This window comes from Etheostoma spectabile, chromosome 6, assembly GCF_008692095.1.
Source record: "Etheostoma spectabile isolate EspeVRDwgs_2016 chromosome 6, UIUC_Espe_1.0, whole genome shotgun sequence".
Taxonomy (NCBI): Eukaryota; Metazoa; Chordata; class Actinopteri; order Perciformes; family Percidae; genus Etheostoma; species Etheostoma spectabile.
This window is the reverse complement of record NC_045738.1, coordinates 3,961,596-3,988,043: the sequence shown is the minus strand read 5'-3', so window position 1 is coordinate 3,988,043 and position 26,448 is coordinate 3,961,596. Positions and strand designations below refer to the sequence as shown.

At 40.3% G+C, this 26,448-nt stretch overlaps 2 protein-coding genes across 2 annotated transcripts in view; both read left to right on the top strand.

Annotated features, from left to right (window-relative positions):
• Positions 1-26,448, top strand: part of mal2 (mal, T cell differentiation protein 2) — an 871,414-nt gene that overhangs the window by 518,698 nt on the left and 326,268 nt on the right. The gene's annotated exons all lie outside the window — the stretch shown is intronic.
• Positions 9,549-14,024, top strand: sox4b (SRY-box transcription factor 4b). Its single transcript, XM_032518054.1, has one exon. It carries the CDS (start codon positions 10,148-10,150, stop codon positions 11,375-11,377), a length of 1,230 nt encoding a protein of 409 aa, XP_032373945.1. The 5' UTR covers positions 9,549-10,147; the 3' UTR covers positions 11,378-14,024.

The following is a 26,448-nucleotide window of genomic DNA, read 5'->3' as shown; positions in this document are numbered from 1 at the left end:
GGTTTCCAAGAAGGCTGAGTACTCCAAACTCTTGTTTGGTGCCTGTGCACAAACAACAGTCAGAGTTCCCCCCATCCCCCACCCATCCAAAGGGGTAGGGAGGCAACCTTCTTGTCCACAGGGGTAAACTCCAAGGTAGTGGTGCTCAGCCTGGGAGCTTGTGAGTATCCCCAAACCCGCCAGCCTCCTCACACCCTGGACAACTCCGGAGTAGAAGAGAGACCAACCCCTATCCAGGAGTATGGTTCCAGAACCGATACTGTGCCGCACAAGTTTCGGCTCCTTCCCCCACAGAGCCAGCCTCCGCCGCCCAGGTCTGGTCCATCAAGGCCCTTCAGACGGGGGCCCCAGGCTACTTCCGGACAGGGTCACTCTATCTCCCTCTTGGTGATTCATACTCTTTGTCTGGCCCTTCACCTGAGAGCACTTTGCCATGGGAGACCCAACCAGTAGCACAAATCTCCCAACAGCACAGCCCTCAAGTTTATAGGCACACACAAACCTCTCCACCACAATAAGGTGATGGTTCCCGGAAAAGCCAAAGCAACTTGCAATTGCGATATATCCTGGGGTTAAGTGTCTTGCTCAGGGAAACATTGGTCGATGTATCGCAGTGGGAATTGAACCCGGATGGCGCACACCAAAGGCATGTGTCATATCCACTGCGTTATCACCACTTGTGTTAACTACCTTGTGTTTCTATCTATGTTTAATGTGTTTAGTTTATTACGACCAAACATATTACGATAGTAGTACGATATTATGGGACACTACTGAACATAAACTTATAGACTGAATCACAATGTTGTATAGTATTGATAAATAAAGTAGATTAGAAGATATTTCTTAAAATGCATCAATACGAAAAAAAACATTGCTAATTCTAGAGTAGAGCAAACCTTGTTCTGAAAATTAAAAACAGAACAAGATTTGAGAAGGTTAACAGAAGTGTGGTAGCACAGAGACAAAGATTTGTCATTTGCCTGATGAAGACTGAGGAAATGTAAACACAAGTGACAATCTATTTAAAACCTCTCTCTTCGACTTAATCTGTGTGGCTCTCATTTTTTCCTTTCTCACCTTTACCTCTCTCTCTGCCACTCACACACACACACATTGTCAGCCACATCCTCATGCCTGCCAGGTGTGAAGAGGGAGATGGCAGTCAGTAATTGGTGAGAAAACACTTTGTCACTTTGCTGGATGGAGGACAGATTACAGCCAATATGTTTCTAATATGTTGGAAGACAGAGAATAGAAATCATATCCATTCTTGTTACAGAAACCCAAAAGGAAACTCCAAAAGTGAATAACAAAATGCCATATAATTTAACTCTTATTTCGCAAAAGTCAGCTCATTTAGAAAATAACAAATGTTGATGATAATCTAATGACAATAACAATAATAATAAAAAAGGAAATCAAATAACAAAATTAATTTAATTAAATTAAAAATTATGTTTTAAAATAAAGTGAATAAAAAAATGAAAGAATAAATTAGATGAAATGAAATAAAACATTCAAAAAAACTCAAATCAAATGATTATGATTATTTTGGTTTGTGGTTTTTGGAATAATATTCACAAACGGTGAGATATTTTATACGCAAACTGCAATTTTCTAGTGCCAATTCTTGGAGAGGCATGTCATCTCCCGTGTATTGGGATTTTTTTTCTATTTGCTGGTAAGCTAATTGTTATTGACACAAAAAATATGCTTTTAAAAGTGAATTACTATCGTATTTTTTCAAAACACTGATACGATGAGGCACATTTTCAGAAGTTTCCCTACTCAGCCAGTTTGGAGCTACTTTTAGATGCTCTGTGAGTATAGCCTCTGATCTATTTTGCATCTTTGACATTGCGTATAATATGTCAATAACAGTACGGTAAAATGATCGTAGAGCTTTGGATGAATACACTCCCTTTCTTTCTTTCTTTCTTTCTTTCTTTCTTTCTTTCTTTCTCTTTCTTTCTTTCCCCCACGATTTCCCCCTACCTGATACTGACTGACTGCACCATCGAGCCACTGAAAGAGTAGAACTCAACCTTTGTTAACATGAATGTGTGCGTGTGTGTGTGTGTGTATGTGTCTGCCTCATCTATTCTCTAAAGGAGGAAGTTAATCTCAAGAGATGTGAACCACACATGCTGCCGCCTCATCACCTGAGGTTCACTCCCGGGACCCTTCCATGTGTGTCAGTCATGCAGTTTGCCTGGGTTGGGTTAGAAGGTGTCTCAAGAGAGTTATGACGACATGCGCGCACACACACACACACACACACACACACACACACACACACACACACACAAACAACAACACCACACCACAGGCTCCCAGTAAAGGTTGGAGAGACAAGTGACACTGTGTCTCTCTGATACCTGTTTTTCGTCAGAGCTTGGTGACAACTGGTCACCTCTGACTGGACACTCTCTCTTTCTTTCTTTCTCCTCTCGCTCTCACTCACACACACACACACACACACCCACCACACACCACACAACAAACAAACCCCACCAACACACACACACACACACACACACACATATATGTATGTAAATACACACAGATAAACATGCAAAAACCTGACACATCTACCCAACCACACAAATAAAACACAAAAGAGCAGATGAACTCAGGTATATGCACACAAATACATAAATGCAGAGTTATGCACACAGAGGCACACATCCCACTGTTTATGCATTCATTTCTGATTTGACCTTGCATGGCAGATTGAAGTACTCTCTGCGGTGACCAGTCACCTACTGCAGTGACAGAGGACATGGTGTCTCACACTGTGGCCCTTTCCACATGAAGGTCAGCTGCAAAATGTCAGAAGTACTTAAATATGCATGGGCCACTTGAATGTGCAGCATTGTTAACTCTCAGAGTGACAGCAAGTGTATTATTCCTTTTTCAGCAACTTAAACCTTTTACATCTTGCTACAGCCTGTTCACTGTGCCTCTTGCGTCACTGTTAGGATCAAACTTTGTAGTTTTACATACATTACCTGTCAATGTAATTGAGAAAATGTTCAAATTTAATTAGAGATTATTGTGCTAAAAACTTTCCATCCACTATGTCTTACATATACCAGAGGTAATTGAGAACAGACTATTTAAGTATCTTAAATATTGGTAATTGTGTGCATGTGTGCCATACATAGCTGTGACTATGTTGCTATGCCACCCAGGTTCCATCTGTTTATATAGAGACAGAAATATATTGTATCTATCAAAGTTACAGTGAGTTTAAGTTAAGTTATGCATAACTCCGAAGCTTACAATGTTGCTATGCAACAAGCACATTTTAGGGCAATAACATTATGCCGTAAGACATAAGAACTAACTAAACAATTTCAGACATTACATGCTGAAAATTTGTCTCAGGCTTTTTAATAGTTATTTTACTGTGAACTACAACTAAAGCATAATTCCTAATGTTTACTAATTATTAGTTAAGCTATAATTTGTTATTTTAACAGCTTGCTTTTGTTCACATCACATTATTGTCATGTATTATATTGAGTTAATAATGAATAAGTTGTTTATAAAACATAAATAAACATCGTTTGGATGTTTATTATAAAGTTGCATCAGATGAATACAATATCTTGTGAATGGTTAATCTTTTTTTGTTAAGTATCTATAAATATTATTAGGATAGCTACTATCGGGATACCAACAATCAAATAATCATCTCCTTTATAGATTATTAGATAAACCATTTATCAGTCATTAACTCATTATTATAAGCATTTATATTACATTGATGATAATCTATTGATACAATAGCATACATTAGGGTATACCATTACTAATAATTAGTAAACAGTGTTTAAATTATAATATATTTGTTTGTTAACAGTAAAATAACTATAAAACAAGGTTTAAATAACTCTCATTTTGCTATTTATTAGCAATGGTTATTATAAAGTGTTACCAATGGTTTGTCACATATTTATCTGCTGAGTGTGTGGATGTTTTTGTGTGTATTCCACGTAATCACTACCTTGGTAGTTCAGCGTGGCCTGTGTTTGCTCTCACTTACAGAAATAACCTTGAAAGGCGACAGATGTTCAAATTCACCTTGCTGAACTTCACAAATCAAAGCTAGAGCACTAATAATGAGCGCTTGTCAGTTGAGAAAGAGGAGAGATTGTGAGGTTAAAAGAAGTATAGACACACACAGAAATGCACACACACACTCCCAAATACACACCACCAATCATTAACAGCTAAGCTAGGGTCATACTTTGCAGCTGCTCTTTCTGGATAAGATAAGACTTTGACTGCTGAGAGTGTGAGTGTGTGCGTGTGTGTGTGTGTGTGTGTATATATTTATGTCTGCATCTTTGTTTGTATCTGTGTCTGAAAACACCTGTTCAAACAAAGCTTTAGAAACACTGAATAAATACATTTCATATATACAGTAACCAGCCATCTGTCTGTTATAGGATTGTAAAAGACTGTGTTGTTAACATTGACTTTGATGACAGTACAACTATAATAAATCAAAGTGCTTCATTGTATGTACTTTAGTGATACATGCTGTGCCCTATAGCCCTATTGTCATGCGGGAAAATGTTTTCATGAGTATTTTTTTTCCTCGCCTCAACCCCCACAGTAGGGTGTTATCCAATCGAACGTCACAATTTTAGTGTCAGTGTTCTCCATCCACCTGGTTAACAGTGTACTTCATTCGTTATACATGTAATTTTTTCTTTTCATTGGTGAAGGAGCCTCCACATACACCTCTCCAAAAATCATAAGTCTCTTTTATTCTTGTTTCAATTCAACCTCTAATACTTCTAATTGCACAAATGCCATTTTTTTTTACATTCCAATTATGGCAGTCATGATGTGAAGAGGAGTGTAATTCACCCCAGTCTCCATATATGAATGACTTCTCTTTCTGCTGATTAAATCTCTTTACAGCCACTGAAGGAGGCAGGTATGTGGTCCACCTACAGTCTCTGATTTGTCAAAGTGTCATTATACACACCAGATCCACTGGTTATCTTGATTAACTTTTGCACTATACCAACATTAAGCTGTTGCAAAATCACCATGCCAATGTCTGTATGTATGTGCATCAAATGGGTAAGTTACACTACATTGTGGTATTTTGCACAACAAGTTATTGCGGTGAAAATATATTTAAGTGTTAGAGATGTTGACATCCTTGAGATGCATGGGGACACAGATTCTAATCAATTCCATGAAAAAAAATCCTGAATCAATTAAAACTTTTCTTACTTCTTTGCATCACTAACACCCATTAGAACAGTCCCTTCCCACCAATCCCCTCGATAGCACAACACCGGGTTAGCAGGGGTCAACTGCAACCAAGGTAGCATCATATTTTTAATTACAATCCAGGTCAACTTGTGGCTGTGACAACCAGCAAGATGTGGTAGAGCAGAATCATAATTGTTACATTAAACTTGTTGGTTTTTGTTGAGGCTGTCGTTCACAACATTTCCCTTTTACTGTAATATGTCATCATATTTCATATAACAGTTTTTTCTTCTTTAATTCTTATAGTATGTCTGAATACAACTCTTTATTTTTAAAAATGTGTTTTAATAAGTTGACATGTTTCGGTCAACATCTTTTGTAATGGATGCGGTACTTATGATACAAAGTTCAAGCTGGCTAAACTCTAAGCAAGATTTGTGACAGACGGTCAATGTACAGCTCAGCTTCTTTAATATTTAATATGGGAAGATTTCATGAAACTGACTGGATGTACTCTGAGTGGGTGGCTGACCATATGGTGTCAGTGTTCTGAATAACAGACGACCTCAGATCAGATTTATCGTGAGAGGGAGACGGGGAGAGAAAAGAGAGAGAGATGGGGATGCTTTGGCAACACTGTTCATCTAACATTCATGCCAATAAAACAAGCTGAGCTAAACTGAAGCGAGAGAGAGAGAGCTGAGAGATGGAAAGTAGAGAGCAGAGACAGGGGAGTGAATGAGAGACGGGTGAGAAGAGAGAGTACAAGCAGAAAGAGGGAAGACAGAGCAAGAGATCAGAGAGGGAGCAAGACTTCCTGCTACGCCTGTATAAATACAGAGAGATCAAGTTCTTTACGAAAATAAAACTCACATACCAAGAGTTTGACACACTCTCAGACTAAAACAAAATCAAATATTTACTTGCCATGAAAGCAGCAAAATACATTATGTCACAGCTTGAAGGAAAAAAACACGAAACTGGACTGAGCGTCTTTAAAATGTGCTTCCTTTTGTAGTCCTCACCGTTATCATTGCTTTTATCTGTTAATCTAAGACTCATTTTATCAGTTACATCATATTATTATTGAATGATTTGTTAGACCCAACTCCTTGGATGTTTATTCAGTACAGTGCAGCAGTGTATGTGGAGTGTGTATAGTTTTGTTGTCTGCAAATCATTTATTTTCTTACATTTCTTGTTCAACATGCTTTGGCAGGAGTGAACATATTAATCATTCAAATAAAAACATATTAGAGAGCAAAACAAGTAGTTAGTAAAATGCAATACAGAGGGGGAGGGGAAAGAGTAGAGAGAGACAGAGGACAGACAAAGAAGAGGGGGGGGGGGGGGGGGGGGGGGGGTGCTGAGTGGGAGACACCCAAAAGAACACCTGTTGAGATTAGGGTTGGCACGCGACCCACTCCAACTCGCGTGGCAGCTGCACCTCACTGGAACAATGGCAGTAAAAGAGAGAGACAGAGAAAGCGAGAGGAAAGTTTGAATGCACTACTTATCCTTTTCAGGTCGTTTGTGTGTGTATGTGTGTGTGTGTGTGTGTGTGTGTGTTTGTGTGTGTGTGGCATACTAATGTGTGCACTGAGAAAAAGAGAGAGAGAGAGAGAGAGAGATGGAAGGAGGGAGAGCTAGATAAAAAGAACTAGAAACAGAGAAGTGTGGGCAGCCAAGAAAAAGACATGTGTATTCAAGTTAACTATGAAGCCAAAACTAGGTGAAAGGTCTTATTTATCTTTGGGTTGTAGAATAGAATAGAACAAATAGAGGACACCTGCTCAAGGTACTGAATAAGGCGTTAGCTTAAAAAGCCAGCCAGCTGTCACCCCAGGTGCACTTAGTTTGTTTGAGGTGAGAAAAAAAAAGTAAAATGAAGACAATGTACTATATTTGAAAATGTTACAATAACTTTGATCACAAATTTACAGTGTTTTTGTAATGACATTCTCATCCCATTTGGAGTTATTTTACTTTAAATGTATACAGTACATTTTTAAACCTTAGTGTCTGGTTTGGAGTAGGTTTTCCGGAATGGTAAATCCTGTTCAAACAAGTTATGGCCACTTCTATAGCACAGACTTATACAATGTTCTTCTGAAGTTATTAAAATGGCATTGAGGAGCGGTGTGAGTTTATGAGTTAACGTTCTTATTTCCATTGCAGTTCTGCTCCATGAACACACAAATTGGAGCCCAATTACCCATTGCTTTACTTGGATGCACTGCAGATATGAGGCCATATTGACTATAATTGTATCCAGTGAAATGCATCCAGTAACATTGGTGTCTATACTTTCATACTAATTTCCCAGTGGTGATCTTAGTCACCTCTGACTCTCTTTTCATTTAGACACAGAACATCTGACCATCTATCTCAATCAATCACTCTCTCCGTCACTTTCATTTCCATTTCCAATTCATTTCATATGTTGATGACATTTTCATGTGCAGAAATGTGCTCTCTTGGAAGGTGAATTCATTACAGTGGTGACTGATTTTAATCGAGCTGGTGTTTTTTTTTTTTTTTTTACCAACTTCAAAGTGCTTTAATGTTGCTTTGTTCAACTTCCTGGTCTTCCTTACCACAGTCATGGCATTTGTAGTTCTCCCTAACACCCACGCACAAATACAGAGACCTACACACTGCACAACAGCATCGCTTGGATACTTCTCTATCGCACAGAGACATTATGTAATTCACCCCTGGCAACTGTTCTGGATGCTCGGTCTGATCTCTGTTACCCTCCCTGGATTCTCTGCAACACAGCCGAGCTGAGTCCTCTCCGGCTATGCGACGCCATCTAGCGACCATCCAACACTGCACTGTACTGCACTGTCTCTGCGTTATTCCTCCTCATTCCTTCTTTCCTTTTTTGAACACGTTAGCCTACTGGTTTAAAAGTTCAAATAAACTCATTATTTCGTTGGGTAAACTGCATTTGGCCCGAGGATTAAAAAAATAGGCAGCGACGGGTGTCTGCTATATGAAGGCATCTTATAAATAAGCAAAAGTAGAAGAAAGAAAAATTTGTATTGAACATTATTATGATAACTTAGAGTAACGTTGACAGTCTAACAGTGTTGTGATTTTCTATGTACCCTAAACAAACAAAAAAAACATGTCGCATGTTGTTAATTCTGGCCATCCTTTAGTTTATAAACAAGTGCTATCTTGTTTGGTAGTAAATTGTAAATTGTATATAATTTCCTCCGTGCGTAAAATGGATACAGTGTGCGCAAAAGCGTGCATTTACTGTCACCCGTTCTTGTTTGTGTTGCTCCACGGAAAACTGCACTCGATGTCAGTTATAGAGGTGTGCGGATGTGTGTGTGCGCTCGCTTCTTCGCCCCCCTCTCTTTCCTGTCTGGTGTGCTGGAGATGGTTGGTTCGATGTGTGTTATGTGACAAAGGACCGCCCAGCCCCGCCTCGTGGAGAGAGAGAGAGAGAGAGAGAGAGAGAGAGAGAGAGAGAGAGAGAGAAAGAGAGAGAGAGAGAGGTGAAAGCGCAGAGCATAGCCAGTTTGGCTTGGAGTCATTTCACACACCAGCCTAACGATCATGATGTGTCCAAGAGACATTTCCCTGTTTGTGAAGCGCTCACTAAGAGACGCTAAACTGTTGAACTGGTCTTGATTAACAACGTGTCAGTGATGCAAGAGCCACCTATGGACAAACAACCTGCAATTAAAACGGTTACAAATTTTATTAATTTGTAAAAGTAACCTCTTTCCTATGAGTGATCACTTTAAAAAAAAAATAATACAGTAAATCAGATGCACATAACATTGTGTCTTATAAGGTGGACCTTTAAGGTGTTACTCTCCATAAGTGCCAGATTAAATATTTCGGTGTTATGTGTTAATCATAACACCAACACAGACAATTAGATACATATTACAGGGCACACTTCTTTTATTCAGTATCCCCTAAGCAACATAGTTGCACAAACTGTGCTCAGTGTAAAAGTTTCCATATGGTAAAGTATACTTAGCTTCCCATATAGCTATATGTTAATGGTATGCACATGGGCTGGTGGTAGAGAGTAAAAAAGGGGTTCCATAACATAAGCCAGTGTCTCTTTAAAAAAAATTGAAGTTTCTTGTTGTATTCTGGAATGAGGTCAGACACGAGGCTCCTCATTGCACGCGCTGATTATTATTAGATTCCATTTTCAGCCAATCAGAGCCGATGGGGGCGTGAGTTTGGCACAGAGGCAGGGTAGCGACAGCGTCCGATTGGTGGATTTTTATCGCCGTTGTATCTCGGGAAAGGATAAATACAAGCAAGGGGGGCCGAGACTGGAGGGCTGCTTGAAACTCGACTGCAAGTCTACAGATGGAAGGCGGACAGCGTAACTCTAGGTTCCTTTTTTTCCTCCCCAGCATGCATGGCTTTTGTTTCTAGGAGAGGGGACAGAGCTGATGCAGAGAAAAGCACTTACCTTACACTCTTTACTTGGGAGCCTATTGTAAGTGCCCGAGTGCACAGTGTGGCACTCAGTCTGCGCTCTGCATCTGCATAGACTATGTTCAGCCACCACACGGCTGAATTGATTTTATAGCAGAAGGAAGAGGCTGAGAGAGCGAGAGAGAGAGAGATAACAGAGTACTCAGTGGAGAGTGGGCTATACTGTTCGCGTTCTTTTAACACAAAACCTGGAAATTAAACTTTTTTTGACACATTAGCCTCTTAAGGCTACACCGGACTGAACTGTTATCGAGTTTCCTGCACATCTCAGGAGTGAATTATTTCTTGCGCTTTTTTTTACTCAGCTCAAACTGTAAAGAGGGGGAGAAAAGAGCTGAGTTTGCTTTAAAGTGAATCGGAGGACCAAGGAGAGAGGGAGAGAGAAAGAGCAAGTACACCGCTCTGTGTATAACTGGGCAGCATGGTGCAGAAAATGAGCCACACAGAGAGCACCGCCGAGGCGCTGTCCTTTTTTGCCGGAGATTCGAGCTCCGACTCCGGAGCGTGCATGGATCTGGACCCGGCCGCCTCGCCTCTCTCACCGGGCTCCACGGCGTCGTCGACCGCCGGGGACAAGCTGGGAGAGAACCCGGCATGGTGTAAAACTCCCAGCGGTCACATCAAGAGACCCATGAATGCGTTTATGGTGTGGTCACAGATAGAGAGGAGGAAGATCATGGAGCAGTCTCCGGACATGCACAACGCTGAGATCTCCAAGAGGTTGGGGAAGCGGTGGAAGCTTCTCAGAGACAGCGACAAGATCCCCTTCATCAGAGAGGCGGAGCGGCTCAGACTCAAGCACATGGCGGACTATCCCGACTACAAGTACCGGCCGAGGAAGAAGGTCAAATCAAGCGCCTCCAAGCCTGGCAGTAACGGAGACAAGGGAGAGAAAGTCAACAGTAGCTCTAACAACACCAGCACTAAGACATCCTCATCTTCGAGGAAGAATGGATCCAAATCACCCAGCAGCAGCAGCAGACCCCACAAATCACTTTTCGGCAGCAGCAGCAGCAGCACCAAAGCATCACCGTTTGCCTCTGAGCACACATCAGAGCACCATCACAACTCTCTCTACAAGTCGAAATCTGTCTCCTCGGCAGCCAAGCAGATACCGGATGGCAAGAAGCCCAAGCGGGCGTACGTCTTCGGGAACAGCGGGGCCAACTTGAGCGTCAGCCCCGCGTCCTCCGTTGTGGTCCCGGCCAGCCCGACGCTCAGTAGCTCGGCGGACTCCAGCGACCCGCTCAGCCTGTATGAGGACGCGGCCAGCGGCAGGGAGGAGGGAGCTGACTCCCCCGGCAGCAGCAGCAACCTGGGCGGTCACACATACAGTAGTCGGCGGGCTTCCTCACCGACTCCCTCCGGCTCTCACTCCTCCGCCTCGTCTCACTCGTCCTCATCCTCTTCCTCGGAGGATGAAGAGTTTGAGGACGACTTGCTCGACATTAACCCGAGCCCCAGCTTTGATAGCATGTCGCTGGGGAGCTTTGGCTCCTCGGTGCTGGACAGAGACTTGGATTTGAACTTTGAGTCCGGTTCCGGGGGCTCCCACTTCGAGTTTCCCGACTACTGCACGCCCGAAGTCAGCGAAATGATCTCCGGGGACTGGCTGGAGTCCACCATCTCCAACCTGGTGTTCACGTACTGAGCCAGCAACATGCAAACATAACGACAGGTAAATGTCCTGCGAGCTAACATATGACCACAAGCAGAAACAGGAGTTCCTGGTAGGCTACAGTGGGCGTAATAGTTCAAGTGTTCTAGGCTACACCAGGCAAGTAAACCCCCCACTGAAACTAGCCCCGTCTCGTCCATAAAGGAAAGAGCTGCAAATCGTTGGAGAGCTAAACTTTAAAGCGAATAACGTGCTTTTCCTACTTTTTCTTTGGGTGCATGGACTGGGGACTTGGTTCAACCACAAAAGTGGAGTGCAAACACGAGAAGGAGAGAAAACGAAAGACTGACTGAGTTTTCTGAGAGTGAAACGCTCAGTCCTGAGCTGTTTTTGAACTGAACAACTTAACTGTGATTGATTTGCACGTTATGCGGTCCGCCGTTCACTTAATCAATGTTGTTGCTGATTTAAAAAAAGGGACATTTCACAACTTTTTACCAATCGCCAAGTGAACTTCACCACTAAACAGGTACAGAAATAGGACTGTCGTGCGACATTTTTATTATGGTGTCACCGAGAGGGATTTTTTTAATGAAACCGAGGTGGGTTGATGTTTTTTTTATAAGTCGAATATTTTTCTCAAAAGCAAAAAACATGTTAAGCATGATAGCCTACTTTGTCACTATCTTGTGCTGAGATTTTCTGTGAGACTGTCGAGCAATTTAAAAACTAGTGTTAGGGTTATTTAAATTGATTGGTGGCGCTCGCTTTCGGTTCTTCTCTTTTAAAAAAAAAAGACATTGAAATGATCACCAGCTGTTGTAATTTTTCAAACTTCAGGATTCAAACGCAACTTCAAATCTGTGCTGAACTTTATACACGTGTTCTCTATGATTCAGGACCAAAATTCTTTCATTTCAGATGATAGCTATAGAGAAATCTTCACCGATTTTTTTTTGTTCCTCTGAGCTTTGTTTTGTACATTCAGATGCCATTTTATATGGGATGTTGTATTTATATACTGGACCAAGCATTTCGACTTGATCATTTTTTTAATTTCTTGTATACATGATCTAGTACGTGATCACTTTTTTTCTTACATGGTTGTTTGTCAGTATGTCACATTTCCTTCTCAGGCGAAGGGCTAGAGTTTTAAAAACACAACTTTTAATTTCATTTTATATTTAAATGTACACACTTTTCGGACACTTAAAAGAGAGGAAACAGTTTGATTATTTTCTCAGTGTATTTTTGTACAAATCTATATAGAAAATGGGGGAGTCAACAATCTGTGTGTGTAGCCTACTAATACAGCTGTATTGGATTTCCTAATTTTTAATAACCCGGCAGGCTGGTTTTCATGCTGCCTTCACGTGCTCATGGTAAACTCGTACTTATGAGTTGTATCGCTTGTTCAAATGCTTTTGAAAGAACAGCCAGCAAAATAGACCTTCACTCACTGTGGTGCCTATTGTTTGATTTTAGAAATTAAAGGCACCAAGGTATTTTTTACTTAAGTGACCTGAGCAAAGGGAATAATGATCCATTGTGTAATTAGTGTTTTATTCACACATTTGGAAAACTTTCCTCGACTTTTACCAGCACATACCGACTGGACTTCTTTGATGTCCAATCCCTGAACGTCCCATCTTGTCAGTACAGACATGAGATACTTAGCTAACCACGAAGTTATACAGATGTAATTACGATTTTTCCACCAGCACTTGAACGCAGCACCAGCCTTTGTATCTGCCTACCTTCTACGTTTACAGTGCCAGTCTGCAGGCTCCTTAAAGACACAGGAATGCATTATTTCTAGAGGCTATTCCTGTGGACCATGTGGGTTTAACAGCATCACTATCTTAAGCAGCCACTTGTTTTTGCATTTCCCGTCAGATATCTTGCCTATGACAACAAATAAGGAGATTGTAGCTTTAAATTTGACTTATTTCTTGATGTTTTCATTAATTGATGTCACATTTGCCAATCAACCTCTGGATTGAACAGGCTATCAATACAGCAAGCAAACAACAAGGATAATAACACCAAGCATATTCAAATTTCTGACTTGAGTTCCGCAACACCTACTTGCTCTGCGTTTCTCATTGTATTTGAATATATAATCTTTTCTACTTGTCAGCTAAATATTAGCTAATAATTGTTTTAGTATCTTTATGGCATGGTGAATAGCATTTGTATTTCAGATTCAGGTTATTAGCTGTTGTGTTTTTCAGAAAAAAAATGAAAAAACGAGGAAAACAATGAAACGTGAACTCGATCTTTGTATATTTGACTGTATCATAAAGCAAAAAGATTGTGTGTTTATGTACGTTGTTGCTATCGAGGACAGGCACTGTCTAGAACTGCTATCTTTTACACATCCTTACTTACATTTAAGGTGGTCAGTTCAGGACTCTTTTTTTATATATATATGAAAGCATTTTTAAATATATTGACTTTATTTTTCATCCATCCTGTGCAATATGCTGTGTAGAATTATCATTTATTGTCTCTAATCATGCCATAAACAAAGGAACCACCCTTTTTTTGAGACTCTGAGAAAGGGAGGGGAAACTCATGCCAGCTAAATTGTGTCCATTCACTGCCTGTCAGATTGTTGATATAAACTTGTGTACAGAACTTTTTCAAGGAAGGAAATAAATATCAGCTGGAACTGAAACTCCACAACTCTTTTCTTGATTCTTTTCATCTCTCTTTAACGTTCAGTCATTGGCCAAAAAAAAGAAAAAAAGTTTGTATACCCAATATTGGATTCCAGAAATGGCTTATATAAACTCCTTATTATCATTACCAACTATGTGCATTGATAAGCATGGCACTGATCTTTTGGCAATGCTTTCCACAAAATATAAAAAGGAGAGTAAGTATTCAAAGAACACAAAAATCATCAAAGCTATCTACTCAGCTTATCACTACACCTGCTTTTTAAACCTTACTATATGGATTGGTTCCCAAAAGTGGTTAACAGAATAACCAACAAGCTCAGGCTGATAAACGACTAGAACACACGCTTTTGGGAAATCCACTGCAATTGTGTAACAACATCTGCGTCCCAACCAATAACTACCTACCTCTTCAGAGGAAGGCAAAGGATTGTGGGGATTGCAGTGTGAAAAACAAATTCAATTTTTTCCCCTATAGTTTATTTGTTTAGTTATTGATAAGTAAAACTTTTTTTGCAAACATCTCAATCTAGAAAAACAAGCTTTGTTTCACATCAAAGGAGTGCCCATGTCTGCACATCCTTCTTAAGACAATTCTGTACACAACACAGCACTGTCTTCTGCGCTGAGTGCAAACAACCCACAGATGATCAACCAATCTTTTGGAAAGCTCATTACTGAGTCATGAAAAAGCACACTTCCATTCCCAGTTATACTACAATAGGCAGGACTGATTTAAAAATAGTTTCATAGCACGCTCCCCCTCTCTATAGACTTAGGATTCATGGTCTTGATTCTCTAAAGCTTTGGGGAAGCTTAGGCTACAACAGCACTTTGGAGCCAAGAAATAGATGCATGTATATAACCTCAGACAGAGCAAATCAATAAGATTATTTGAACCCTATCGTGACAGATATGATAGATTTTTTATGTTAAGCCCCCATAAGGCTTAAGTCTATATCATGCAATCAAAATGTGTCTTAGTTAGGGAGTGTTGATTGGAGACCAGGATGTCCCATACTGATGATTATATGGTCATGTGACATGATATTTCTTAGAAATCAGTCTGTACACATGTTGTAATTCCAACAATACTCAGTATATCTTTTGGTGTGAATAAGTGTATTTTGAGGAATCCCAAGAAATCACCAAATTATGAATACTTAAATTCCTACAATTTTTAAAAACAACAATGAAGTACAATGGATGCATGTACATACTGATGTTTCCCCCCTGAGATTTTACAAAACAATCACTGTTAAAAAGATCAAGCGTTAAAGAAAACCTGCTGATTTAAATACATACTGCCTGCATTCGTCACATCACCTCCTGGAAAGTAAATACTCATTGAGTCATCTGCCCAACATGAAAAGCTAACATTTGTCGACCAGATACATCTTTACAACAGGGGGGCTACAATTAACACATCTGTACATTGTACAGGTAGCGTAACCATGCACCTAGAGGCCATGTTAAACAGCCTATGAAGTGATAAAAGGTGAGCAGTTTTGCCACCATCCCATGACTAACAGCACTATTACTAATGCACTTCTGGAGTAGCCAATTATGTTACCTGCTTAGGTTTGTCTAATTGCCTAAAACATATTCCTCCTGAAGAATAAAATGTCCCTCATTTACATCATTAATAAAAGCTGCACACATACGAGGGTCACTGTAATTGGCTGAATGATAAGAAATAAATGTAATAAAGGTCTTTTTTATTGGAGAATACACAATAATCAGTTCTCAAGGCAAATCTTCTTGGGCTTCTCCCAGGCAATCTTACTCTTTTTTATTCGAGCATGTTGTATGTATGCTGGCTGTCTGGTGTTCAGACAGTCATGATTTCCCCTCCCCCTCTCCCTCTCCCAGACAGACCCTTATGGGGGAAGGGCTGGTTTAGCAGCAGTCAGACAAGGGCCCTCCAGCATAGCTGACAAGCATGTCTGTCCGTCTATGCCATGGTGGGTGGGTGGAGGTGTGTGTGTGTGTGTGTGTGTGTGTGTGTGTGTGTGGTTGAAATTATATGCATAAAATTGAACCACATGACATGGGTATTCCTGCAGTCAGACCAGACGTTGTATGTCTTCCTCACAAATTTACAAATATATCTAAGAAATTGTCGTTCCTTGTCTCTTACCACATAAAACAACACACTGTGTCAACATGTAACATCAAGGAATCTTTAGCATGTGGTATAAAATGTATTTGTTGTGTGTGATAATATCCTATTCCCTGTGATAGTATGTAGTAATATTTTAGCACTGTTCTATTCTACTATGTGCATAACGTATTTAGTTGTATAAAATTAAAGGTGCCATAGCTGTCACTGTGGTTGACTATGTATGTAAAGTCATTATGTACGGTGTGAACACCAGTGGTTATTACAGTTCACAGAGCTATACATTTTTAATGATGTAATTGGAAGCAAAATTACATTATGATAGCAAGACTTTAGGCATGTGCTTACAAAAATTAACAAATTCATGCACTTAATTTTTTTTTGTCGCACATTGTACGGTAGGCCAAGCATCCTCAGTATTATTTAACTAAGCACTCCTGTGCATGTCAAATTAGTTTGATGTTTAAGTGTGTAATGAGTAGGTAAGTAACAAGACGTTAAGTAGAAATTTCATACAAAAATTTACACCATGTACAATATTATGTACAGGAATTAGCCTCGGCTTCATGAATTCTGATTCACCTTAATAGGATGACAGGAGAGGAGATAAGCGCAACATACAAAACAGACAACACACGCAACTGATTGTATTTTAGTATGTTCAACATTCAGTAGCTGTGTGCAACAAGCAGCTGTGCTTGCAGTTGTAGAAGAAATACAGTGAGTGTGCATGAGTGCATCAATCCAGAAGTGATTTTATGAAGCTGCCACAACCAAGACCTTGCAGCATCACACCAATATGCAGACATATGCATTTTATCCCAGCTTAATTGGCTGTGTGTAACTACAGAATGTAAACACAGCCTTCTTTTCAGCTGGCAGCCATAGCATGTTGCTACACCCAGTGTACCCCCACCCCTAAAATCCTGATGATAAATATGTATCATGCAAGGAGATAATATCTTCGGTGTGGTATAATCTTGCAAATTTTACTAACAGCTGCAGCACTTCTGCATGTGTGTGTGTATGTGTGTGTGTGTTGGTTAAGCTCCTCCAAGCTGTATGTAGCCTGTTCAGTGTGCAGTCTCATGCCTGGCTCAGCTGACTCCGCAGTGGGAGATATAGAGGCAGCAGCCAGGGCAGAGTGCTGCGGAACGGGCTGACTGCTGGAGTCAGTGGCCCAGTAAAACCACAGCAGGGAAGATATAAGAGCTGTGCCGGAGGGAGGGTGAGAGAGGCATGACTATGTATCTCTATATCTGCCTGTCTGTTAATGTAGCTGTTCTATGCTCAGCCCAAAGGGGGTGGATGGTGTAGTGGTGGTTGTGTTGATGGTGGGGGTATAACTATTTTTCCTTCTTCTCTGATTTAAAGGTTTTTTTTTAAAAGTTCTTTTCTATTTTTTTTTGCCATGTGTTTCTGTTACACTAACACCATGTGTTTCTGTTGTCTATTTCTATCTTTCTGGCATATGAATGGAGTCTAGGCTCTACCAGACTTGCTCTGCTGAGATGTTCCCGTAGGCTTCCATTGACACAAACAGAAACATCACACATACATGAACCCACAGTGAAGTTTGTGTTTGTCTGGTTTGTTTTTGGGTAGCTGTGTGTGAGAGTGTTTTTTTTTCTTGTGTGTCTGTCTACCTGTGCATCTGCCAAGAGATGGAATAACTACCAGTCCGTCTGTTGGAACCAAGTGCAGTCAGTAACAGGCAGGACCACAGACAACATGAATATGTGCATGAATGTGTACGTGTGTGTGTGTGTGTGTGTGTGTCTAATGACTATTATTGCAAGTGTTTGCATATACCAGGCTGTTGTCTGTCTGGTTGATTTCTTTCTCTGGGCCATGACAATATTCCTCCATGTCCTAATACAATTAGGACACAGAGGAAGACTTACAACTGGGGAGGGGAGACTCTGCCTCTGCTTGTCCGTTGTCTACTCTACTTTCCTCCCTCTCTCCCCCGCCTCCCCTCCCAATACACACACAGGAAAACTGTGTGTTACTGTATACCCAGAAAGGATCTTCCTAAAAGGTAACTATACTGATTTATCAAAAAAAAACATGGATATGGATGTAGTTTAACTACATGTGTACAGAACTCCGACAGGCGTTCTGTCTCACTTACCTATTGTCCTCAGTTTAATCAAATCTCAGGATGCAATCAGGTTTCTGTTTGTTATTAGCAGCAGGGAATAGATAGGCAATAGGTTTCTAATTATAACAGAGTAATAATGCGAGTCTAGTCTATAAATGTAGCAAATGAATCTAGTTATACAAATATATGCTGTATATATAATATTAAATTATGGGGGTACATTGCAAAAATATTCCTGTTACATGTTAATGCATAACAAAAGTATGAGAATCAACAAGATGAATGAGTAATTTCTCCAAACCTCACAGGCCTACTTTGACTCCAAATGGTGCTTTTTAGTCTAGGCTGTAGCAGTGTTGTCATCAAAAAGTCTCATTGTTTTGACGAGTAGCACGTGCTACTCGTCAAAACAATGAGACTTTTTTCTCTTCCTTTGTTCCCCTGCTGCTGTCCAGACACAATGGCAGTCTACATGCAGGCGGTGCATCCAGGAAAGTTCTAGTCAGCCAGCTGCGCTATGTGCACACCTGCCATTGAGAAATAAGACAAGACAAGAAATTATGAAGCGTGAAAAGTTCAATTATGAACTAAGAGAAATAAGAGATTTATGAAAGGGTGAAACCTGCAAGATGCTATGGTTAAAAATCAATTAAATAACCATGACTTAAAATAACATGTACATGTAGCCTACATGGCTTAATTTATTTGGGGGAAAAGTAAGTAAACCGAAAGGGAAGTTAGTGAGTCAATACAAATAAAGAAAGAAAGAAAGAAAGAAATCGAATTTGAAACCAAACAATCGACCACCGTGTCCCCTCTAGCAATTAGACATATCCACAGTCCGTCTGTACTGTTGTATGCATATAGTTGTTTGACTTTGAGAGGGCGGGACTCTTTGGAGAGCGAAATGAACTAGGCGCGGCCAAAAGGAGCCCCATCCATCTATCACACGTGTAGACAAAGGGGGACTCCACAACACAAAGCTTGATGTGCCCTCTCAAACTTTTTCCACGACGCACGGCGACGCGCACAGAGCAAAACACCCCCAGGTGAGTTGTCTTCTGCCTTCACTTGCACCCCCGGAGTGATTTTGGAATTTATTTCCAGTTAAAAGTTCCTGCTATTACTTGGTGCGTCAGCGCTCAAACTTGAGCACAAAGCAGGAGAGAAAGGGAGAGAGACACAGAGAAACAGAGGCAGCGAGGAGAGAGAGAGAGAGAGAGAGAGAGAGAGAGCGCGAGAGGAGCGGTCCCCTTTTCCTTTGTCTGATGCGGGGCGCTTTGAGGAGAGAACTTGAGGGGATGCTCAGGCACGCATCTTCATAAATCTCAACAATACTCAACATATGATACTTTGAATTGACTGTCAGGGAGCCTTTAGTGGAGGTGAGATGGAGTTTGTGCTGCTGCCGTGTTTTTGTCTCTTGGGGATGTTGCGACGCACAAGACAAAGCAACTGCCTGTCAGAAGTTTGCTGAGAAAAGGACCTTTTACGCACGCTGGAAAAAAAGTGACAAGTATTAGTCCATCAATAGTTTGTAAATAGTTTTCCCATTGTGCCGTAGTTTTATGACAGTGGTGTTCATGGTCTTGCGAAGTTGCCAGTGCACTGAGCGGATTCCGAACAATGCAATCAGGTGTAAAGTCTCTAACAACCAAAGTAGTGACACATATTTCAACTTGTTGCATGAATACGAAATAATGTTAGGGGCAAAAAAAGGTGAATACGAAATAGATTCGTCTCGAAAACTCTGAAACTTGTTATAGTTTATTGGAAACAGAGCAACAGGTATATGTCGCTGCAGCTTCTTTGTTACAGTAAAGGCTCCTTTGTTCTTACTCCATACAAAGAAAACCGGCAGAAAGGAGCGCAAACTTTTTTTGAACGCTTAAAATGATTTCCACGCGATACACAATATTTACAATTTAGTTGTTTCATCTCCAAATTGAGAAATAAGCTTTTATTTCCCTTTTGTATATGAAATATATAAGACCCGACGGTGCACGTCAAGATGAATAGTTACCAACTTCAGGTTTATTTGAGAGTTTGTACCTTGATTTTTGTTAGGTGTGTAAAACATAACTAATGTAGTTTTAAATGATTTATATAAAACAAACACTTTCTTCATCATGTGAAGGTGTGGCCAAACAACTTGTTTGAATTCGCTGCATTCCATTGTATAGTAGCCCTACCCTTAAACTTTTGCATTAGGCAACATCGAAGACAATTTGCACTTACACGATGTATTTGTCAAATGAACCAAAATGAGTTTTGCATTCTGTAAAACATCTAATTTTGGATATGTTTGTTTTTTTCAACTTTTTCCAACTAATACAGCTCATACCAACCTTTACACATAAAGTCTTAGTTCAAGATCATTTAACATATAATGTACCATTTATTATTATTTTTTTATATTTTTACCAGTTTTAAGCAATGAGCAAATTTTTTGCACTTAAAGTTTTAACTACTCTGCTTTCAATCTTTCTTTTTTTTATTCCTCTGGGATCTGTCCTTAGGTGGATTTTAACACCAGATTAACCAGCAAAGCGTTTTTCTCCTGTTGGAGGGAAAATATGTGGAAATCACTTGGAAGATGTTCAGAGCCACCTATCAAGCAGCTTTTAAGACGCAGAGGAGGATTAAGAGGCTGTGCAGTTTTCTTTTGGAGAAGGTGAAGACTCATCTCGTAAGGATTTAAACTTCAGGAGCAGCAGTGCCAGGCTGGATGCATTTTAGGCACACTTGGAAATCTGAAGATCATGGAGACACTTCGAGGAATATATAATATGTGTAGTGTGTCTCTCCACAAGACAACATCCCAGCCCAATGTCACTCACTGGGATAGCAGGATATTGCGTCTATGATCCTCCTCGGCCCTCCGCATGGGTAGGTGATATTGCATTTTACTGGGATGTGGCACTTGTTCAACCCCTTTTTTGTATGGCTGTCTTGCTCACTTGGAAGCAGATCTGGCTGGCGCGCGCACACACACACACACACACACACACACACACACACACACACACACACACACCACACACACACACACCACACCACACACACACACACACACACACACACACACACACACACACACACACACACACTTCCCAAGATCAGTTGAACTTTATTTATTTATGATAAACTTGTCATTCCTTATGTGGTATCAAAGTTGATTTAAGTTCAAACTAAAAATATGAATTTGATAAACAAGTATTTTTGGCTACATCTTAAAAAAAGAAAAGAAATCAACGCTCTGGAGCATTCTCAATGTTCCCTCTAACTTGTGGTAATTTGAAGACAACCATAACGAGATTATGGCATTCACCGTATCATATCATGTCAGTCACGGTTCATCACTCACATGAAAATAAGTTCATATAAGCACTTTGGACAACAGTCAGAATTCAATATATATATATATATATATATATATATATATATATATATATATATATATATATATATATATATATATATATATTTCTAGATAGAGAAACTTTGCCATAGCCTGGGGTTTTGTAAACGGAAGCTACAACTTGCAGGGTTGACTATTCCGATTTTCCATATACTTGAATACACAGTTAGAAACACATTTGGCCAATAAAGTGTCAAAACCTCCTTTTTACATTGGACAAGTGTGTGGCACTAGCCTATTTACTGCACGGGGCGTTATGATTAAATAACTGGATGTTGACAAATAATGATGGACCGTATGCATATTTCTTACATACACCAGTATTACATAAATCTTTGCTTTTAATTTGAGCAGATTGCATACATCTTTTCCTGACTGATCACAAAGTGTATTCAACTTCATTGTGTTACATGCCAAGTTTCTGTTTTAGCAGACTTGATTTATCCAGTGCAGTTTGTTCGGCCTATTATTATTTGTTCATAATCAGATCTTCTGCGATACATGTCATATAATATGTGGTATAGTTGCAGCTTGTTCAGTGTACCCCAGTCAGAGTAATATTTCCTCAAATTCCTTTATTTCATGAGGGAGGAGAACATGAGAGAAAGAGGGTTAAAATGGAAAAGGTGCATTTTTCCCTTTTGTGCCTGTTTTTATGCAGCAGTTAATTTAGGCAAGCCTGTTAAATCTTGGAAAAAAGTCACGAGACAGTCAGTGTCAGTGTGAGGTAGCGAGAGAGAAAGAGAGAGACAGAGCAACACTCGCTCCTTATCAATGATGTCATTGAGAGCCAATGAGAGCATGCTGTGGTACTTGTCGGCATCCAAGCTCCGCCTCAGGCCTCTGTGCATGGCAGCGCACATGGTCCTGCAGCATCACATGTTCACCACGCTGCAGAGAGAGAGGCACAAATACAGAGATGTTGCTCTTGGCTGTGTACTCTGATGTTAATCTAGCATGTCTGCTCAGAAATAGCTTGTTTATCACTGTGAGCACATGCAAGGAACTTGAGGAGAGGGGAGGGATGACATATTTTTTGATTTACATTAATTGTTAGCCCCTGAAACATTAGATGTAAATGGGAATGTGAGGAAAGAACATCCAGGCCGATAAAGATAAATTATGGAAATGGTACTGTCAGCCATCTGATAAAGATGATGTCTTTTTAATGTGGCAGTCCATTTATTGGCTAAATTACAGAAACTTAATTGTAAAAGATTAAGTTAATGCAGCCCAAAACCTCCAATTTATGGGGAAAAGATTGAAGGGTACCTGACAATATTTATGTCAGCTTAACAATTATAACCTGCACTTGTGAACAGCAGAGCTTTACTACTCGGGGATAACCGACTCTTGCTGCTGTTGTGGAACATGCTCAGGTCGTGACTGGATCAGTGGGAATGTGGGTCATTCAACACTGTGACACACAGGTGGGACAGATGTAGGTCAGTGGTTGAGTATGGGGGCTGAGTCACACATATACACGAGGTAGGGACAGAAGATGCAAGAGACAGGGAGAGACAAGGTTGTTCAAATGTTAAACCAACTCTCGAATTTTTAGCTCTGTTATTGAATGCCATTTTGTATGCAATATAGAATATAAGCAGGACACTTATAACATTTGGAGCTCTCCATACATATTGCTCTAATATTTCATCACGTTCTCATGAACAGTTGGTATGATGTTGTACAAAAACGTATGCACACCAATTCGTATGATATCCTATGAAATTAGGCGACTGCTGCCCTGTCACATGGTGAACTGTCACAGTTAGGTTTAGCAGTCTGTACAGTTAAATTTAGCCGAGAAAAAGTTACAGGGAGCCCGGTTCGGAGGCCATTGCAGTTGAGTTTAACTGACTAAAGTTGACTTTAAGCCAGGTACAGAGTCCGTTGCTGTTGAGTCACTAAAACAACTACTTAAGATTATAAAAAAAGATTGTGGTTTGGAATTAAACACTGGTTCCCTTAAGTAGTACTCCTGGGACATGAACTCCTGTTTTCTAGGTGAAAGTCTTGTGTTTTCCCTTAACTTCTTCCGAGACACAAACTCGCTTCCACGCTTGAAAGCTATGGGTTTTATGACCCACCTAGCCGCTCCGACCTCCTCCCTACGTGGACCATAGCAGTCTGATACAGCAGCAGTTACTGCGGTGCACACAGTAATAAATACATGGAATAATGTTGAATTACAGTGCGGATTCAGTCCAGTGCCCATTTAATGAACTTGTGAGTAAAACAGAAACATCGGATTTAGCATAACTAATCATTGTGACAGGCCGAGCACTGAGCTCTTAATAGGCATCGCACAGGCATGGTTTCAGCTACAACACAGTATGTCCCACTGTGTGTAGCTTAATTACATTGCTTATCTGTAATGCTATTATCAAGTACATAGCAGTTTTCATAACACTGCCATTTGGTGGACGCTTTATGAGAGAATGCATTTTTTTTTTGTATGGACATCTCCATGGGAGCTTCTAAACCTAATCCATTCAGTTACATGGGACAACAGCAATCTGTGGCATCTTCCAGCTCTGAAGTCTCAATATCCCTCTAAGCTGGAATGCTCATTAAAACGGGCAATGGTTTCACACCATCTCTGTCTCTGCAGCATATGCACAACTAAATCTGTGTCACCATAATCTCTCATCCCATCTGTATTTGCTGTTACACTAACATAAAGTACTTCATTCTTTTTCCCTGGTGTAGTCTGATTGGACTGCAAAGCATATTACTGTGTTGGAGCAAAGTAGTACATTGACACCAACTTATTTTAGGTATTCTTTTCTAGTTATATTTCTGTAATGCATTGCAATTTTGTGATCTGGCCTGATGTTATGCAAAGTGTATTAGACTACAACACAGGCCTAGAATAACCAATCACTAGCATAAGCCTAATTCTCTCAGACGTCCTGTGGTCAGCCTCAGGAAAGCTATCAGGTTTAGTTTTTCCACTCGCTGCATGTAGCTTGTGGGCATTCCATGAAGTCACTGTAATACATGTGAGCGTACATTAGTTAGATTTTCTGGTTCATCCCACAACAAAATGACTACAAATACCAGTTAAGGTCCAATCTTTTGTCACAGCATTTGATGCTGACACACAAAACGCTGTGGACCCACTACTGCATATGTTTACATTGTGCTTTATTCATACACTCTGAAATGTCATGTGTGATGCTCTGATACAAGCACTGACAGATGGACAAATATATTTCGAGCTGGATCTTCAAAGTGGAACAGCCGCTCCAACAGATTATGTGCCTTGATAAAAAAAAAAAAAAACACTATTAAAAAAGATGAGTAATTAAAAAAATGGCTGCAATAATAATTTTGTTTCATTTTCCTACCAGCTGAATTTGGGTTGATGTTCCCTTTGTGCCTACAATCGAGTCAAACACTGGGTACAGTAAAATACAGTGCAGTAAAACATTAGACCCACCATTACTAATCGTGACGACAGTCCTAATTCTCCAAGCTACAGGCATTCTGTGGTCATCTTGTTGCAAACTATCAGAGCTTAGTTTTACCACTCGGTGCCTGTAGCCGCGAGATAAGTTAACGTGCTCTGCTGGCATGCTAATACATACCCGCACTGGGGGGACAGGAATAAATTATTTCTTTATGGCTGCACACAAGACAGAGCGTTTGAAGGAAGAGAAGGAGGGCGAGATAGGGAGATGAAGCGAGGAAAAGAGACATGGGGGTAAATGATGGACAGGAAAGTAAGGAGGGAGAGAGAAACAGAATGAGAGGAGAAGTGAGACAGAAAAAAAGAGACTAAAAGCCAAGAGTAAGACAGATGGATAGCTTTATAGTGCTCTTTATATCTATCCCTCTTCAGTTTATAGTAATTCTCTCACCGTGACAGAGTGGAGTAGTCATTTGACTTCTGACTGTGACAGAGTATACAGAAAATATCCGGAGCTTTCTTATTCTCTACAGCCAATAAGACTGCTAACTAAAAGGTAACACTTAATAAGCTATAAGAGCTCATGAACGACACCCGGTTAGCTTTGGCAAATAATATCTGTCCAGATTTATTTTACTGTTTTGACCTGAAAAGCATTCAGCCTGAATCCACAATTGTATGACCTTTTTTCAAGGATTTTGTCCTAGTTTGAAATATCCAATTCATGAAAAATAGCTGCCGGATAATGTTAAATAACGGTGCAATGACAGATCTAAAGAAAAACATTTCTATTGCTTTTAGAGCGGATAGGCAATGATTTAGATCTCTGTGGAAAAATGAGGACAGGAGTTTGTCATGTAGATTGCTATTTATTTACTTATTTTATATTTGGGTTTAAATGTTAATGTCTCGCTGTGCCCAACATTGTGTGCTTATACTTTTCTGCCTGCTGCACATTTGCCCTCTGGGATGTTAGTGAAATGAAAACCGAACGAAATGAAAACGAACGGCAGACAATAGCATGACAAATCAGTCGGAAAACCCATAAAGGTAAGCGGCAAATCAAAATTCACTGAATAGGAGCTCACATGGTGTGTTGCGCAGCAGGTCTTACTGCCCCTGAAGATATTGCTTTCTTCTCCTCCTAACCAAGGTGTTGATTTAGGGACACAAATTCGAATAGGAGCTTCAGCATGTCTATTGCAGGTCAACTTATTACCTCCATAAATGCACAGCATGTTGCTGTCTGGGGATGGACTGGTAATCCCCTCTAAAGACGGAGGTTTTACCAAAGCTAAATCTACTCTCCACACACACACACACACACACACACACACACACACACACACACACACACA

Bases quoted from the DNA above. Each gene is read 5' to 3' on its own strand.
- sox4b (XM_032518054.1), top strand. From the start codon at position 10,148: ATGGTGCAGAAAATGAGCCACACAGAGAGCACCGCCGAGGCGCTGTCC.